General features: G+C 43.5%; 1 protein-coding gene across 1 annotated transcript in view; it reads right to left on the bottom strand.

Moving 5' to 3' along the window:
* The window catches only part of LOC126198520 (myotubularin-related protein 6), a 454460-nt gene that overhangs the window by 82968 nt on the left and 350911 nt on the right, over positions 1–20581 (bottom strand). The window contains exon 8 of the mRNA XM_049934906.1: positions 10118–10350. Coding sequence (XP_049790863.1) covers positions 10118–10350 — 233 coding nt within the window. The remainder of the gene's footprint in view (positions 1–10117; positions 10351–20581) is intronic.

The raw sequence follows: 20581 nt of genomic DNA, 5'->3' as shown, positions 1-20581 counted from the left end.
CCACAGGCACATAGACACAGGCAACAGAGCATGCACAATGTCGGCACTAGTACAGTGTATATCCACCTTTCGCAGCAATGCAGGCTGCTATTCTCCCATGGAGACGATCGTAGAGATGCTGGATGTAGTCCTGTGGAATGGCTTGCCATGCCATTTCCACCTGGCGCCTCAGTTGGACCAGCGTTCGTGCTGGACGTGCAGACCGCGTGAGACGACGCTTCATCCAGTCCCAAACATGCTCAATGGGGGACAGATCCGGAGATCTTGCTGGCCAGGGTAGTTGACTTACACCTTCTAGAGCACGTTGGGTGGCACGGGATACATGCGGACGTGCATTGTCCTGTTGGAACAGCAAGTTCCCTTGCCGGTCTAGGAATGGTAGAACGATGGGTTCGATGACGGTTTGGATGTACCGTGCACTATTCAGTGTCCCCTCGACGATCACCAGTGGTGTACGGCCAGTGTAGGAGATCGCTCCCCACACCATGATGCCGGGTGTTGGCCCTGTGTGCCTCGGTCGTATGCAGTCCTGATTGTGGTGCTCACCTGCACGGCGCCAAACACGCGTACGACCATCATTGGCACCAAGGCAGAAGCGACTCTCATCGCTGAAGACGACACGTCTCCATTCGTCCCTCCATTCACGCCTGTCGCGACACCACTGGAGGCGGGCTGCACGATGTTGGGGCGTGAGCGGAAGACGGCCTAACGGTGTGCGGGACCGTAGCCCAGCTTCATGGAGACGGTTGCGAATGGTCCTCGCCGATACCCCAGGAGCAACAGTGTCCCTAATTTGCTGGGAAGTGGCGGTGCGGTCCCCTACGGCACTGCGTAGGATCCTACGGTCTTGGCGTGCATCCGTGCGTCGCTGCGGTCCGGTCCCAGGTCGACGGGCATGTGCACCTTCCGCCGACTACTGGCGACAACATCGATGTACTGTGGAGACCTCACGCCCCACGTGTTGAGCAATTCGGCGGTACGTCCACCCTGCCTCCCACATGCCCACTATACGCCCTCGCTCAAAGTCCGTCAACTGCACATACGGTTCACGTCCACACTGTCGTGGCATGCTACCAGTGTTAAAGACTGCGATGGAGCTCCGTATGCCACGGCAAACTGGCTGACACTGACGGCGGCGGTGCACAAATGCTGCGCAGCTAGCGCCATTCGACGGCCAACACCGCGGTTCCTGGTGTGTCCGCTGTGCCGTGCGTGTGATCATTGCTTGTACAGCCCTCTCGCAGTGTCCGGAGCAAGTATGGTGGGTCTGACACACCGGTGTCAATGTGTTCTTTTTTCCATTTCCAGGAGTGTACTTTCAGTTCATGGATTACTTTCATAGGTAAGTATTTAATGTGTTTCACATTTGAACCCAGCATCATCATCAGTTTATCATTCACAGTTAATGAAATGAGTACAGAATGCTTATATTCAAGAAGTTTTTGACATTAAGCAAGTGTGCTATTCTGTAAGTTGTTGCCAATACTCCACTCCTTATATATGTTGGCCATTCATTTGCAAATGGATGTGGAGTGGGGAATTACTAACTATGGTAAGATTGCTCTGTTTATATTTACTATGGCTATTTCTCTTGCTGAACAAACTAGCTCTTGCTAGCAACATCCACCAGATCAGTTAAGGCAAATGCCAGAAATGAACCTCTGAAAAGGAGAAGGCCAGTGTGCTCCCCAATCTTTACCTGTAAGTGTTTGTGCTTCATCAATGAGTTCATCATCAATGGGACAACAGTCCTCAAATTTTCTTCACTTGCCGGTGTATAGGAGGTATGGTAGCTGCCATCATAAAATCACAGTTCAGAAGCAGAGCAGAGTGATGGAAGATAGTATAAAGTGACCAGTACTAATGTAAAAGTGTGTGCACATGTTCAGCTGATATGATAATGTGACCTCAGATCAGTCTGGTATGAGTCATTCAGCAGATGCACAGCCATTTGTTATACCTGGTTGATTTACTTTAGGGAGGAGGATTAGGATCTAAAGTCCACTCAATAACAAGGTCATTAGAAAAAGAGCACATACTCAGATTGAGAAAGGATGTGGAAGGAAATTGGCCATGTCTTCTTCAAAGGATCCATCCTAACATTTTTCTAAAGCAATTTAGGAAAACTCAGAAAATATAAATCTGGTTGGCCATTCTCCCAAATGCGAGTTTGCTGTATTACTACAGTGTCATCTTGCTGGGTATGCAATTAAGGACCCAATAGTAAGATAATACAGCAAAACTACAATCTGAAACAATTAATCAAATGAGAAATCATTTATACAACCATTAGTTCATAAAGAAGACAGACAATTTATAAAGATTCATGAACCAGAGGAGGTTCTACACAAGGAAAGACAGTCCTGGTCCATTTGATTCTTCCTAGATATCTGCTACTGTTACGCATGAAGAGGAGACTGAGTGGAATTTCTGAAGTCAGCCGTTAAATGTTACGAGTACTCTCCCCTGGACTGATTCCTCCGGTAAGAAAGCACAAGAACAGAAGTACTAAGAATGTCTTATTTCTGTTGCACTGCATTCTTCCTGGAAATATATAACAGACACATGACTCAAATTCACTTTTAACCTTTAGATGTTGTGTGAGCATTGCACTCATCAGCAGCACCAACTACACCAAGCCCCCAGATGGCATTTCACTGCTGTCTGTCATAGAATAAAGTAAATTTCTATGTAATTATTTATTATAATTTACATTAGGCATTTGGAAATTGTCAATCCATGGACAAAAATTTGTGGTTTCAACAAATCAAGCATAAAAAGTTCTATGCACCATGAAGGTCAGATCACCACAACCACCAGCACATTCACTATACTCTTGGAATGGAACTAGCAGCTGTCTGTGTTTCTTCATGTCATGAGAGATTTGAGTTCATTCACACCACACTATCAATCCACATACTGTAGGCTCGGCACTTGCATTTCTGTGAACATATACTGGATGGTTGAAGCTTCATAATTTTAAAATCCAATATAATCTACACTGAATGAAGTCATGTCCATATGCTTGTACCCTCCTGAAGCAGATAATGAACTGGCAGATACCAGAAGATAAACGTATCTCTACTACGCAGCAAAAGCCTACTTACAAACTTTCAGGAACCAGTTTGAAGTGAGGCATCTAGGTATATACTACAGTCGTCAATATATTGCTCCCACAGGGATAATTAAACATGACTAGCGTAACTGAAGTGTGCACAGAGGCATTTAAGCAGTCATTCTTCCCACATTCGATTTGTGAATGGAACAGTGAGAAACTCTTTGCTGTGGAACATTGGAAAGTACTCTGTGCCATTCACTTCACAGTGGTTTGCAGGTAATGCATATACAGGGCACTAGGGGTATAAGTGTAGATATTTCTACTGATGGCTAAGGACAGTGCACTGAACAACATTACATCAGTATTTACTTCATTTGCACGAGTGGTATGTTTTCACGTTGGTTAGTACCTCTAATTATGCACGACACATGTAAGCAGCAGGTCAGGGATTGAAGTGGGGACAAGTGGACACAAAACTGATAGTCTATACTGACAAGTATAGTCCACTTTGCAGAGCAGTTAAGGCCATGCAGAAAACATCAGGTACTAAATTATGTGATATGTTTGTGGGAAGGCTGTTAGACACATAGGAAAAATAACCAACACACTGAAGTGTGTACATATTAAGATACCAACAAATCACAATATTTGTATCTTTGCCCCAACACCCTACAAATGTAGAAGGTTCATCCAATGAAAGCGAAGACCACAAATAATAAATAACTACAACAACCCACAAAATCAAACAATGGAAAATCCAGGACAGACTACTGACAGTATTATGAAAAGGATAATTGCTACTCATCACATAGTGGATATGCTGAGTCGCAGAGAGGCACAACAAAAGACCGTCAAAAAAGTAAGCTTTCAACCAAAAAGGTAAGCACAGCTCACTTACACATGACCACAGTCTCTGGCTGCTGAGCCCAGACTGTGAGTAGCAGCATGTGATGGGAGAAGTAAATTGAGTGGTGGGGGTAAGGAAGAGGCTGGGGAGAGGAGGGGAAGGGGGAGGGACAACAGGGGAGGGTGGGAGATGGTAAAGTGCAGCTTGTGGGAGCGTACAAGGACAAGGTGGGGAGCTAGGTGCAGTCAAGAGGTTGAATGGAGGACAGAAGGCGGGGAGCAGGGAGGGGGGGGGAGGGAGGGGGAGAAGGAGAGAAGTAAAAACACTGTGGTAGCACTGGTGGAATAGAGGACAATGTAGTACTGGAATAGGAATAGGGAAGGGGATAGGTGGGTAAACGACAATGACTAACAAAGATTGAGACCAGGAAGGTTACAGGAATATAGGATATACTACAGTGCAAGTTCCCACCTATGTAATTCAGATAAGCTGGTGTTGGTGGGAAGGATCCAAATGGCACAGGCTGTGAAGTAGTCACTGAAATGAAGAATGTCATGTCAGGTGGTGTGTTCAGCAACAGGGCAGTACAGCTGTTTCTTGGCCACAGTTTATCAGGGCAATTCATGCAGACAGAGCTTGTTGGTCGCCATGCCCACATAGCATGCAGCACAATTGTTCGAGCTTAGGATGCTCATGACTGGACTGGAGTAGGTGGTGGTGGGTTGATGTATGGGGCAGGTCTTGTGTCTTGGTCTATTAAAGGAATGTGAGCCCTGAGGTGAGTGTCTGGGAGCAGGGGTTGTGTAGGAATGGATGACTATATTGTGTAGGCTCAGTTAGCGGCAGAATACCAGTGTGAGAGGGGTGGATAGGACATTTCTCATTTTGGGGCATGACAAGAGGTAGTCAAAACCCCTGTGGAGGATGTGATTCAGTTGCTCCAGTTGTAGGTGGTACTGAGTCATGAGGGGAATGCTACTCTGTGGCTGGATGGTAGGACTTTGGGAGGTGGTGGGTGACTGGAGATATAAGGTACGGGACACCTGTTTTTGTTACCATCTGTGAAGACCTCATTGAGACCCTTGGTATAAATGGATAGAAACTGCTCGTCAAAACAGATCCGACTGCCATGGGTGGCTAGGCTGTATGGAAGGGATTTGGTGCTATGGAATGGGTGGCAGCTGTCAAAGTGGAGGTATTTCTGGTGAGTGGTAGGTTTGATGGATGGAGATACTGATGTAGCTATCTTTGAGGTGGAGGTCAACATCAAGGAAGGTGGCTTGTTGAGTTGGGGAGGACCAGGTGAAGCAAATGGGGGAGAAGGTATTGAGGTTCTGGAGGAAATGTGGATAGGGTGTCCTCACCCTCAATCCAGATCGCCAAGATGCCATCAATGAATCTGAACCAGGTGAGAGGTTAGGGATTCTGGGTGGTTAGAAGGGTTTCCATCATGTGCTGCTGCCCGCAGTCTGGCCTTGGGAGCCAGAGCCTGTGGTCATTTTGTGTGTTTGTGTGTGTGTGTTTGTGTGTGTGTGTGTGTGTGTGTGTGTGTGTGTGTGTGCACCTAATCAAGGCCTTTCTGGCCAAAACCTACTCTTTTGACAGTCTTCTTGTTGTGCCTATCTGCAGCTCAGCATCTCCACTATATGGTGAGTAGCAACTTTCCTTCTCATAATATTGTTACATTCCATTCCGGATATACCATTGTTTGAACAATGTATTATATTTCTTTATACTGAGAATCAATTGCTAATTCCTGTACCCACCAACAATCCACTGCAAGTCTTCCTGCATTTAGCTATAATTTTCTTGCATAGCAATTTCTCCGTATACAACAGCATGAACTGCAAACAGTCTCGTGGAGATTCTAATGTTATCTACTAGGCCATTTGCAGATACCGTAAATGGTTATTATCCTATAACACTTGCCTTGGGTACGCCCAAAGGTATTTTTACATCTGGAGATTTCTCTCCATTAAAAATGACATGTTTTCTATTAACTAGAAACTATTCAACCCAATCATAAAGCCAGTCTGATTTTCTGTATGCACATACTTTGCTCTTGAGGAAAGAGTGGGGAACTGTGCTGAATGCATTCCAGAAGTCAGGGAACATGACCTTAGCCTGGGCACCAGTATCTATCACCTATTGGTTCTTGTGAATAAACAGCATAGCATTGGTTCCCCACAATGCTGTTTGTGGAATTCATGTTGATAACTACAGAACATATTTTCAGTCTCCTGTAAGTCATAACAGGTAACATAAAATGTGTTCCAGAACTCTTTAACAACTTGACTCAGAGCTATAAGCCTATAGTCGTGCATATATTTTTCCAATTACTTGGTGCACTTCGCTCCTCCACCAACCTATGATGATGAGTGCTAGAAGAGCTGCGATTTCTGTCTAATACTCTACAGAGAATCTTAAAGGTATTCCATCAGGTCCAGTACCCTGTCACCTGATGAGTGGTTTTAGTTGATTTCCTACATTGATGTCTGTCAGAGAAACCTCAGTATGACCTTCCTCGGTGAAACAATTTCGGTATAAGAAATTCAGTATTTTTGCCTTCTCTTTGTCACCCTCTGTTTTGGTGCCATTATGGTCTCTAAGTGACAGGACAGATGGCTTTATTCTGTTTAGTGATTTAACATGGACTAAAACTGCTTGGGGTTTTCAGTCAGACTGGTACATAAAAATTTACTTTTGAATCTGATGAATGTTTCACCTAAGGCTATTCTTTGGACAAATTTGACTTCTCTTGGGTTTTATTTTGACAAGACTTTTGATATAATTAAATCTGCAATGAAGCTCTTTTTGCATTTAGAACAGCCTTCTAACATAACTGTTGAACCATGGTGGCTTTTTTCTGTCCCTCACTAATCTGCTCAGTACATACCTGTCTTAAGTCATAATGTACAATACCCCTGAACTTTAACTATTTCTACTCAACATTTCCAGTCGTTAAGAGATGAATTTCTGATGTTGTCTGCTCCGGTCATCTGAAAGCTGTTTCTTTGCACACTTATTAAACAGGAATATCATCCTACCTTTCTTTAGATTCCAGCTGATATCCATAGTCGGTTATGCTGTCGTGGCCTTATTCTGACTTGATTCCCTGCATTATGCTAATCGAGTCAAAAAGTTCGAGCTTGTTGTTGAAATCTAAGATGTTACCCTAACAAGCCAGTTTTTGATTAAATGCTCAAGGGCGTTTTTGGATACGGCATTCAGAAGTTGACTGGACAGTCCACAGGTGTGCCGCCAGTTCAAAACGTCCAGTGATACACTATGAACTGGCAGTACACCACAGACTGTTCTATCAATTCCACATGATTTCATTCACCTACTACCCACCACTTGAGTCTCACAGTCTACAGCTTGAAAGTTGAAGACTCCCCATAATATTATAACATACACGGCAAATTTATGCACAATCTTCTCCAGATTTTCCTTGAAGTCCTTTGCCACAACTGTTCCTGAGGCAGGGGTCAATGAAAGCATCAAACGACCATCTTTGATCCACATTTGGAATCCCTGTTAACCACACTAGACATTACAGCTACAAAAATGCATCGACCACCAATGTCCAGACTATCTCTGATACACATTGCAATTAGAACTTAGAATTTCATTGCCATTAATGTATGCTTTCAGCCTGCTTTCTGTCTTTAATACTACGTAGCCATTACTACCATTTATAAGGGGGACTAGTTCTAGGATCCTTCCATGGGTGCTTCTGCAGTTATGTTCACCTTCTCTTTCTCCTATTTGCCATGATGAATACTTCTTTCTCTGATTCATGTAGCTGTGTTTCTACTCTTTCTGCAGTAAAAACATTTATCAGGATTGTGGATGGATTTCACATGTGTATGCCAGGCATACCGTTTCCTTAATAGCTGCTTTCTGTGCGTTGTGTGAGCCCCAGCCTATTAAGAGATGCTACAATTCTCCACACAATAGTAGTGGACAGAAAATCTGCAACCAAGGTTATTACAAAATCATCTGAACCTCTGGTTTAAGCCTTCCACTCAGCTCGAAACCAAAGGACCATGCTCGGTATCACAGTGAACTTTTGTGTGTTTTAAGTCCGATGAGTATAAAGTCAAATCTGTACATAGTTTTCTGAGTATAGAAAATGTCAAGATGCTGAATATTGTCTGAATGTGCCACATGTGCAACAGCCAATTATTACATACGGCATAGTTTAACTGAACAACATTGAATGATCACCCTGGCGTAATAGTTAGTTGTCCTACGAGCGATCAGAAGCAAATTTTGTGCTTATTTTGCTACTTGGGAACATGTAATGACTAAATGTTGGCAAATGTATAATTCCTAAGATTTTCAAAAGAACATGGGACACGTGGCCAAAGGAAAGCACTTAAAGCGCACTGACAAAAACAGTGCCTTGCTTAAAGACACTGAATTATTATTCTGGAGGAAAAGATTTCCAGCTCTGTCTGGTTTATCAAATTTAGATTTTTGTTTACACTTTCTCCAAACAACTTAAGACAAATACAAAAAAGCCATGATGAATTTCCAGATCTCATCCACTGATCATGTTGTTGAGGGGACCCTTCTCTTCCTTTTTGTGTGTTCCACCACCAGAAGGGACCTTCTATCAAGTCATCTTAATCATAAGCTTTTTGTGGGGAGTCCCCATTTCAGACACTATTATGTCCATAGTACAGACTAAAGGTAGCTCTATAGTATTTCTGCCTCTTCCTTAATGGCGAAGAAAACATTCCCGAGTAAGTCCCAAGAAGTCTATGCGCCTGTCTATAGATGCGCACTTTTACAAAGACAATGATGAGCTCAATATGCAGATATTCACAACACACACATTTATTTTCCTCGGCAAGATCATCATCTTACAAATTTTTTAGCATTATACAACTTCACTTATTGTTAGAGATGGTAATCCATCTGCTACTTACATGATTAGTTGAAAGAAGTTGGTGTGCATTGAGACTGTTACCCAAAATTTATTTTACTAGATTTTATAAAACTGAAATACGATACTTTCTTTTTTAGTTATTTGATATGTTTCCCAACACCAAAACATGTTTATATAGGGAGTTTGGCACAAAAAATAAACAACAGAGAACAATGGAAGCTCTTAATGTATTTTTTATGCAAAATAAAAGCAATAAATCTTGTGAGATGCTAACAGTAAGTTTAATTTTCATACTACACAATTCCTGAAGTCTAAAAGAGATTGCATAAGAGAACGACTGCTATGCAAAATAAATTTTTGACCCATAATTATACTGATTTTATAGAGAGGGAAATTCAATTTAAGAAATTCTTACAATGACAAGAGAGAGAAATGCTGGACTTCAGGAGCCACAACTTAAAATACAAAACAGTGCACCAAGTTTTCGGAACTTGTTGCAGACAGATCACATGGACAAACCAGTTATCCGTGAAAATGTTTCTTTCCTCTGTCTCTCTTTCCCCTTTTAACAGTTTTAACAGGTAGGGCTCCCTCTTAGTCTAATGTGTGATTTGTGTGTGTGTGTGTGTGTGTGTGTGTGTGTGTGTGTGTGTGTGTAAATTCTAACAGATACCCATACAATAAATGTGGCAGCTGCTACGGACTAGGACTCAATTTGCTTATATAAGCATAAAGAGTATATCCTGCCTTCTGATGATAATTTCTTAAGAGAAAGCCTAATGAAATGTCTGGTCAAGTCAAATGTATACTATCATCATCAGTTTCAGTATTTACTACTTTAGAACTGTGGCAACAAAGCTGGCATTAAAATAAAGAGTTCAAATAGTGGAAAGTCCAGGCTGGAATAATGACAGTATTATAAAAGTATGCATTGCTATCCACCATACAGAAGAAATGTTGAGTCGCAGGAAGGCACAACAGAAAGACTGCTAGGTATTTTAGCTTTCTGTGCAAGAAGCTTTCCTCCAAAGGAGAAAACACACACACACACACACACACACACACACACACAAACCACTGTCTTTGGCCACTGTGTCTGTCTATAGTGACCAGAGACAGTGATTTTGTGTGTGTGTGTGTGTGTGTGTGTGTGTGTGTGTGTGTGTGTGTGTTTGCACCTGTCTGTGAGACAACGTCTTCTCTACACGGTGGGCCAAAATCTGTTCTTCTAATGATTTTAAGAGTTCACTACATTGTGACCTCGAAGTGGCAGCTACTACATTAGGAAACAGGTTAAATGTTACAACAACATTACCTGAAAACCTTGGATGGTGCGGTAATATGGATCAAGGAAGATTCCAGCAAGTGAGCACACCTGGGCTGTCCTGTCCCATCCATCTGAACAATGTACCACCACACTCACTCCAGATTCCACAGCTTCCGCAATAAACAGAGATGTTTCTAGAACTGCCTTCACATGTCTCAGCCAACCTGAGGACTCTATACCACCCAAAAAGCTGCCCATTGAAGGAGCTTTCAACTCACAAGCTGTAACAGAGAAAAACACTTCATACTTCTACAACAAACAAAATTGCTGCTTTTTCTGCAAACTTTAGGTTCCTCTGAGGAAATTAACATTATTCTACAACAAGATACAAGTAGTTTTGTCATATACATGCGGCTCGCTGGTCACTTATAAAATCTGGTACAGATGTCTGTGAAAATGCACTTCAATTCATCCTTAGCAAATGTGATGAAGCGTATGACTACCCAGGTGACATGAAGATGATGCTCTCAAGAAATTAAATAGTTCTCTCATTATCAAAAGAATAAATATCAGTTGAAGTGTGGAATAATGAAGCCAGCACACACACGAGACTGTTTATCAGAGAAAGTGCTCCTGCCTCAAAGAGCTGTGTCCTGTTTAGATGAAGGTAACTTCTTTTCAGCCTGTGATCCTTTGCTGGCATTTCAGCGTAGTGCTCAATAACTGGAATGGGCTCATGAACATTGTCACTGAACTATGGAACAATGTCAGAGTGGAACATGGCCCAATAAATTCTAATTGTACTGAGTTGATGGGAATGTGAGATTGTGGCATATGTTCCTTGAAGCTATAGATCATGCATGTCACTAGCATCGTCCCCTGGCAGAAGGTGGCCAACTTAGGGTCTGAGTTGTGCTCACGTGGTCACACAGGCCTATGGCTACACTGAAAAAAATTACGTTTTTAGGCATAAAACACACTCTTTTTTTTACCAATCTGAGAAATTTTCTCCTTCCCTTGATAAACAATGCATTTCTTTTCTTTGAACAGCAGCTCAGTTAACACATTCATCCCTGAATAAAAACACTTTTCCAGCAACATCCTAATGACCATAAAAATCTTGGTTACTAATGAAGGATTCATTGGTGACTAATTCCTATTCCAAAAATGTTAAACACTAATGTAAACTGGTTCCAGCACACACAGAGAGTGAAGCACTGTGGACAATGGACTTATGTTCTCATATTACACTAACTCCATAGGACTAAAATTTTTATCCTAAATGAAATCACTAACAAATGGGTTTACAGATATAGAGGTACTAGTACTAGCTGACATAGCCTGTATACCTGATTAAAACAATTTTGTGACTGACATTTCAGCAAGTCTAGTGGAGTGGTAGTGGGGAGGGAGAGAGCGGGCTGGGGAGAGGGAGGGGGGGGGGAGGGGGAGTATCCAGCAATACCACTAACGTTTTATTTAAGCTATATATGAAAGCACAAAATGTGCATTCTACATCTTATTTGACTTCATAAAAATCTTACATGCAGCAATGTGATCATTAGAAGCAAATATGGTGAACCGATTTCTTTTGACAACGTATGACCACAATAGTTTGGCACTGCACGATTACAGTAATCGAAGAATTACTTTATGGAGCTTGCAGAACTTAATTGGTTCCACTGATTTAGACTGAAGTACCAAAAGTTGCAGAAATCACATAACAGGAAATCCAGGATGGTGTAATGAAAATGAATTCAGAGAAGTTTCCTTATTCCTAGACAGAGCTCACTTGTCAGTCCCAAATAATGTTTCTGTGGTACTGCCTGGATCATGGAATCCCCTCAAATGGACTTACCATCAACTCATCTCCAGCTGCAACCCCTCCTTCCACAGTGACCTCTATCTTTTCATATTCCCCCAGTCCATAGCCCTCACCAACCTAGTCCTGCAGAACCATGAAAATCATGCCCAAACCACCTTGAAATACCACCTCTCTGTCAACAAAATTCTCCTACTCTGCAATCCCAAACTCCTGTAATCCATTTCTCACAATGAAACTCTTTCTCTCAGTGACTAGAGCAATAAGCACAATGCCACCTCAAAAAACTCTCCGACCTTTCAATCTCCCATTCCTGTCTTGGACTACTATACACCACCTCTATAACAGCCTACAAACCTCTCCCACATCGCCTCATAGCTGACAAACCCTGCCTCACAGATCTAATATATTAAGCACACCCTCAGAAAGTTGCTCATACCATCATACAGAACCCTGAACCTAAACTGACCCAAAGTACAGTCCTCCAAAAGCCTCAATTCCATGTAACAGTCATTTCCAAAGCCCTTACATTTTGCTCCACTAGCTGAGCCAATCATGCTGGACTTTTTGAAGACCACATCTCCTTCTCCCTGTCCCTACAGCGGAAACATGTTTTCGTCACCAATCCTACCAATCAGACTCAACCCAAAACCAATGTTGAACCCTGTCTGACTCAGTTCACTCCCCCATCCAGCTGTAATCCACCCCCAACTAACCACAAATCACCCCTGTTAACTTTCCAGAATATCTTAACCTCACACCTTGCCTCACCATCATTCCTCAAATCCCTCAACATGGGAGCTAACCTTATGCCCACAGAAAGACCCGCAATTCACCACCTAAAATCTGTCCTGCTGGCAGAGCCTCCACCACTGTGGTTTTGAACCACAGAGATAACCTGGGAAAAGGACTCTGCCAACTGTCACCTTCCCAGAACCTTTCCCCTGAGTCCATCTCTCCCCTCATCCCTACCACTCACTGCACTCCTACCTTCTACATGCTTCCTAATATCCGTAACCCATCCACATAGATTGCCCCATTGTGACTGGGTACATTGCCACCACAGAAAATCCCTGTTCTTATGGATCAACACCTTCAGCCTACTACCCGTAATAACCGACCTACTGATATAGAAGTCACCAACCATTTCCTCCACTGTTCCTGTTCCTTTACCATATGGTGCCCTGCTCATCACTAATGATGCCACATGCCTTTACACGACCATCCCTAATGCCTATAATCTTGTAGCTATTGAACAATATCTTTCCCAACACCCAACTGATTCCAAGACTATAACCTCCTTCCTGGTCACCAGGACCAACCATATTCTCATCCACAATTTTTTCACCTTTGAAGTCATCACCTACAAACAAATTTGTGGTACGGCAATGGGCACCATCCTATGTCAATATTCATGGGCCACCTAAAGGAATCCTTCCTAACTATCCAGAATCTCAAACCCCTCCCACTGATGACATCTTCATGATCTGGATGGAAGGTGGGGACACCCTAGCCACATTCCTCTATAGCCTCAATACCTTCTCCCCCATTTGCATCACCTAGCCCTACTCAACCCAACAAGCTACTTTCCTCAATGTTGACCTCCACCTGACAGATGCAGATTACATTATCTCTGTCCATATCAAACCTACCACCCACCAGCCATACCTCCACTTCAGCAGCTGCCACCCATTACATACCAAGAAGTCGATTCCATAAAGACTAGCCACCCATGGCCATCACATCTGTAGTGACAAGCAGTCCCTTTCCAAACATACCAAGGGCCTAACTGAGGCTTTCGCAGACTGAAATTACTCTCCCTACCTTGTAGAGAAACAGATCTCCCATGCCTTCTCTCTCCAGTCACACACCACCTCCCAGAGTCCCACCATCCAGCCACAAATGAGCACTTTCCTCGTGACTCGGTACCAACCAAGGCTGAAGCAATTGAATCACATTCTCTGCCAGGATTTCGACTACCTCTCATCATGCCCTGAAATGAGGAATGTCCTACCCATTATACTTCCCACCCCTTCCACAATGGTATTCCACTGCCCACCAAACCTACACAATAACATTTTCCATTCCTATTCCATATCTATCACCAACCCAATTGTCACATATCTCACATCCCTGTAATAGGCCTAAATACTGTACCATATATCCTCCTACCATCACATAATCCAGTCTAGCCACAAGCATCACCTATACCACCAAAAGTAGGACTACCTGTGAAAGATGCAACAACTGTGTTGCATTCTACATGGGCATGACAACCAACAAGTTGTCTGTCCTCATGAACGGCCACCAACAAACTGTGGCCAAGAGACAGTTGGACCACCCAGATGCTGAGCATGTTGTCCAAGACAATGTTCTTCACTTCAATGATTGCTTCACAGCCTGCACAATCTGGATCCTCCCTAGCAACAGCATGTATTCTGAAATGTGCAGATTGGAGCTTTCCTGCAATATATCCTACTTTTCTGTAGGCTTTGAAGGGTCAGAATTACTTGCAGACAAGGATGTGCAGTTATGGACTTCTTCACACAGCAGGACAAGTTATTTTACCCGAGAGGTACCTTTAACCTGGTGTGTCAGTGGGAAGCCTGCTTCAGTGCTCCCTGCAAGACTTTGCGTGATTGACATACTGATTCTAGGCTGCATGGCCTTCACATGGAATTTGTTTATTGCCTCTTATATTTGGGTGTTCCACATTTGTCTGTAATGAAAAACTGGTTGCAGATCACCAGCTCATAAAATTTGTGTTTTAAATTTATGAGAAGCTGTATTTTTCATGCAATTCTGCGAAGTTAAGGAGTGCATTTTCACAGTAGAAAGGTTTATTGTGCATGTTAAATGAAAATTCTACTGATAATAGTCCATCACAATTACAGCAGCACTCGAAATAAAACCACAGAAACAATGTTTGATACTGAAATACACAAACCATGAGCATTACCACTTAAGATTATGATACTGTTTTTCAAAATATTGTTATTTTATTTGCAATTTGTAACTGAAAGCAGACAACTGTCATTACAGAATTCTGTTACTAAGAGACGCAAATCGTGAGTGAAATACAAATAATGAAAGTAGTAAAGTAATCATTAGTTACATAGTTGAGATACTGGGCCGCCGACAGGCACATAAACGAGATGTAATATTTGTGTGTGTGTGTGTGTGTGTGTGTGTGTGTGTGTGTGTGTGTGTGTGCGCGTGCGCGCGCGCGTACGTGTGTGTATGTTGCTGCTGCTAATCAGTGAACTCAGAGAGAGAAAAACGTCATCTGAAAGTTTAGTGGTAATTTCAGTTTCGTTTATGTGCCTGTTAGTTGCTCAGAGAGTCTTCCATTCACTGAAATTTATCAGTTAGTAACAATTTGTTACAGAGATATAGTTTGCAGAAGCAAAAACATAATTCACATATTTATATTATAGATAAATTAAGAGAGTGCCAAAATGTTCACCATACAGTGATTTCAGAGGTTTCCTCAGAATGCTTGGTAAAATACACTCCTGGAAATGGAAAAAAGAACACATTGACACTGGTGTGTCAGACCCACCATACTTGCTCCAGACACTGCGAGAGGGCTGTACAAGCAATGATCACACGCACGGCACAGCGGACACACCAGGAACCGCGGTGTTGGCCGTCGAATGGCGCTAGCTGCGCAGCATTTGTGCACTGCTGCCGTCAGTGTCAGCCAGTTTGCCGTGGCATACGGAGCTCCATCGCAGTCTTTAACACTGGTAGCATGCCGCGACAGCGTGGACGTGAACCGTATGTGCAGTTGACAGACTTTGAGCGAGGGCGTATAGTGGGCATGCGGGAGGCCGGGTGGACGTACCGCCGAATTGCTCAACACGTGGGGCGTGAGGTCTCCACAGTACATCGATGTTGTCGCCAGTGGTCGGCGGAAGGTGCACGTGCCCGTCGACCTGGGACCGGACCGCAGCGACGCACGGATGCACGCCAAGACCGTAGGATCCTACGCAGTGCCGTAGGGGACCACACCGCCACTTCCCAGCAAATTAGGGACACTGTTGCTCCTGGGGTATCGGCGAGGACCATTCGCAACCGTCTCCATGAAGCTGGGCTACGGTCCCGCACACCGTTAGGCCGTCTTCCGCTCACGCCCCAACAGCGTGCAGCCCGCCTCCAGTGGTGTCGCGACAGGCGTGAATGGAGGGACGAATGGAGACGTGTCGTCTTCAGCGGTGAGAGTCGCTTCTGCCTTGGTGCCAATGATGGTCGTATGCGTGTTTGGCGCCGTGCAGGTGAGCGCCACAATCAGGACTGCATACGACCGAGGCACACAGGGCCAACACCCGGCATCATGGTGTGGGGAGCGATCTCCTACACTGGCCGTACACCACTGGTGATCATCGAGGGGACACTGAATAGTGCACGGTACATCTAAACCGTCATCGAACCCATCGTTCTACCATTCCTAGACCGGCAAGGGAACTTGCTGTTCCAACAGGACAATGCACGTCCGCATGTATCCCGTGCACCCAACGTGCTCTGGAAGGTGTAAGTCAACTACCCTGGCCAGCAAGATCTCCGGATCTGTCCCCCATTGAGCATGTTTGGGACTGGATGAAGCGTCGTCTCACACGGTCTGCACGTCCAGCACGAACGCTGGTCCAACTGAGGCGCCAGGTGGAAATGGCATGGCAAGCCGTTCCACAGGACTACATCCAGCATCTCTACGATCGTCTCCATGGGAGAATAGCAGCCTGCATTGCTGCGAAAGGTGGATATACACTGTACTAGTGCCGACATTGTGCATGCTCTGTTGCCTGTGTCTATGTGCCTGTGGTTCTGTCAGTGTGATCATGTGATGTATCTGACCCCAGGAATGTGTCAATAAAGTTTCCCCTTCCTGGGACAATGAATTCACGGTGTTCTTATTTCAATTTCCAGGAGTGTATTTATTTTTTAGTGGCTGATTGGCTAAACAACTGAAAGTGTAGCACATCCATTGCATTTTTCAAGCTCGTCTTCTTCTACTGACTTATTCTTTGTTAAACAAAAAATTATTCTTTATACACTGGCAAGACATTTTTAAGCAGTTACAAACCATGCAAAGTAGTATGTATTTAGCACAAATAGTCTGAAAACACTTCAGTGATATGAATAATAAGGTAAAAACCATTAAATTTAATGTCACACTCTTTAATGAGACTATGTAGAAATACAATTTTTCTTTATAGACTGATTTGATTATTCTTAAAATGAAAAAAATGTTTGTCACACAATTCTCAGAAACATTACTGGCAATCACAAAATTTATGTTGCACTTCCTATCCAATTCTGTATATGACATTTTAATGTATACAAAGTTAGTTGTTCATTCATCCATAGATTCTTCAAGTATATATCTATCACTGTCTATTCCCTGGATCAGAATGAGGAAGGGGAGAGGCTGATTGGGTCTCAACCATCTGGAAAATCAGTATCACCAAGCACTGAGCAGCAGTAAACAACTCAAACAGCTAAGGAATCTTACGGCTTCAGTGTATGAAGTGCTTAGAAGGCTTTTTGTTACCTCAGTGAAGGAAACGTCACAGACAAACATCCAATGACTATGTTTAGGGTGCATGCCAAAGGCATCTGTCCCCAATGAAAGGGCACCCTCAAAAGGTATGTGAAACCAATGGGAAACTACCACATTTACAAAGTCACAGAAAAATGGCATAAATAGCACAAGTCCTTGCATTATAAAAATTATTTCTGGATGTAAATTAGTTCCCTGTTTGCACGTCCAGATGGGAGGTGCTAAGGGAGCCCACACTGAAACAAAATGGGAAATAAGAACACAGAGTGTAGATCGTATTACAAGTGAGAAAGCTGGAGAATCTGAAGGTGTAAATGAGACAGAAACAGGGTGCCTATAATGAGAATCTCTTAAATGAGATGGGAGCAAAAGAAAGAATTTATAAGTGATTAAATCAGAATATTTTATTCAGGAGGAACATGAAAAGAAATTCACAATATTGTCATAATATTAAGACCAAAACTCAAGCTAATTTGATATCAGTGAGATATCTAGAGGAAATGTTGATGACAATGAAAATCCACAGAAAAAAAAGAAAAAAGAAGTAATAATACAAATGCATATGTCACACAGCAGTCAACTTGATAAGGAAGTAAATGAACAGTATAATACTGAAGGTGGAGGTATAATGACTGGAATGCAGAACTGGGCAAAGGCCAAGAAATAACAACTGTGAAAAAGTACACGTTAGGAAAAGGAATGACGAAGAAGAGCTCTTGGTGGACTTTTGCAAAAGATACTCCTGAATTATATGTTGTACATACAACACATAAGACTAAGATAACTTCAACTAGTCTAAGGATAGCTGCTACCCAACATCTCCATCAGATACCAGACTTACTACAGGATAGACTTCGAAATTTTTTGAAAAATATTAAAAGATTACCAGGAATGGATATCAATTCAAATTATGTTCTCTTTATAGGAGAAATAACTATCTGACTGCAAATGAGGAAATTTAATGTTGAAAGATTTTAAAAAGGAAGAAGTAAGGAAAGCTAGATGGCTGCTTATCGTAAGAAAGACAAATTAATGACATGAGTATAATAGAAAGAAACATTCCACGTGGGGAAAATAAATATAAAAAACAAAGACGCTGTGACTTACCAAACGAGAAAGCGCTGGTAGATAGACAAAATAAAACACACACACACACACACACAAATTTCAAACTTTCGCAACCCAAGGTTCCTCCATCAGGAACGAGGGAAGGAGAAGGAAAGACGAAAGGATGTGGGTTTTAAGGGAGAGGGTAAGGAGGCATTCAAATCCCGGGAGTGGCAAGACTTACCTTAGGGGGAAAAAAGGACAGGTACACACACACACACACACACACACACACACACACACACACACACACACACACACACGACCACAATCTCTGGCAGCTGGAGCCAGACTGCGAGCAACAGAGCATTATTAGAGAGGCAACAGGGGTAACGAGTTGGTTGGGTGGGGAGGGGAAGGGATAGCAGGGCAGGGGGGGGTGATGGTAAAGTGCTGCTGGGAGCACGCAGGGACAATGTGGGGAGTGGTGCAGGTCGCCCACCCACAGTTACTATTTCTTTGATGTCTGCTTCCAGCAGCACTTTATATCCCCCACCCCTCCCTGCTATCCCTCCACCTCCCCATATGCCAGCATCTTCCTTACCCCCACCCAGTTGCCGCTCCATAACGCCCTGCTGCTCGCAGTCTGGCTCCAGCTGCCAGAGATTGTGGTCTGTGTGTGTGTGTGTGTGTGTGTGTGTGTGTGTGTGTGTGTGTGTCTACTTTTGATAAAGGCCTTGTTGGCCGAAAGCTAAAACTTTCTGACAGTCTTTTTTTGTGCGTTTCTGTGACTCAGCATCTCCGCTTTATGGTGAGTAGCAAGTATCCTTTTCATTATACTGTTACATTCCATCCTGCATTTTTCATTGTTTGATTTTGAAGTAGAGAATGAGTTGTAAGGATAACTCCCATTTGCGCAGTTCAGAAAAGCTGGTAGTGGAGAGAGGAAGATCCAGATGGCTATGGTAGTGAAGCAGGCATCGAAATCGAGCATTTTATGTTCAGCTGCATGTCGTGCCACAGGGTGGTCTACTTCGCTTTTGGCCACAGTTTGGCAGTGGCCATCCATCCTGGTGGACAGCCAATTGGTAGCCATACCTATATAAAAAGCTATGCCATGACTGCAGTAGAGCTGATAAATGACATGGCTGCTTTCACAAGTGGCCCAACATCTGATGGGGTAGGATAAACCTGTGACAGGACTGGATTAGGAAGTGCTGGTAGGGTAGATTGCGCATGTATTTTGCCTGTTTCTTCCCAAGGGATATGATCTTTGTAGGTTGGGGTTGGGAGAGGCATAGGGATGGACTAGGATGTAGTGGAGATTGGTTGGGTGACTTAACTCCACTTTCTGAGGGGTGGGAAGGATCTTTGGTAGGATTCCCTCATTTTAGGGCATAATGATAGGTAATTAAAGCCCTGGTGAATGATATGGTTCAGTCCAGTCCTGGGTGGTATTGGGGGGTGAAGGGGGTGCTTCTTCAGGGCTTGTTCTTGCGGATGGTGGGGGGATTGCAGGTGCTGTGGAAATGGCACGGAAGATCTATTTGTGGACTAGGTCTGGGGGATAATGCCTGTCTGTGAAGGTCTTGGCAAGACCCTTAGCATTCTGAGTAATAGAGTTCTTGTCACTGTAGATAGACTGTCCCTGGGTGGCCATGCTTTATGGGACAGATTTTTTGGTGTGAAAGGGGGTGACAGATGTCAAAATGCAGGTACTGTTGGTGGTTTGTGGGTTTAATGTGGATAGAGGCACAATTGGAGCCATCAGAGATGAGATGGTCAGTCTAGGAAGATGGCACACTGGTTTGAGGAGACCACTTAAAGCCCATTGGACAGAAGGCGTTGTAGTTGTGAAGGAATGAAGACAGGGTGTCTTGACCCTGAGTCCAGATTATGAAGATATCACAAGTGAACCTGAACCAGACTAGGGGTTTGGTGTTTTGGGAGGCTAGAAAGATCTAATCTAGATGGTCCATAAACATGTAGGCATGGGGGGGGGGGGGGGGGGGGGTTGCCATGCAGGTGCCCATGGCTGTGCCGCAGATTTGTTTGTATACCTTCCCTTCAAAGGAGAAGTAGT

This window comes from Schistocerca nitens, chromosome 8 (genome assembly GCF_023898315.1).
Source record: "Schistocerca nitens isolate TAMUIC-IGC-003100 chromosome 8, iqSchNite1.1, whole genome shotgun sequence".
Classification (NCBI taxonomy): domain Eukaryota; kingdom Metazoa; phylum Arthropoda; class Insecta; order Orthoptera; family Acrididae; genus Schistocerca; species Schistocerca nitens.
This window is presented reverse-complemented; position numbering and strand designations above follow the sequence as displayed.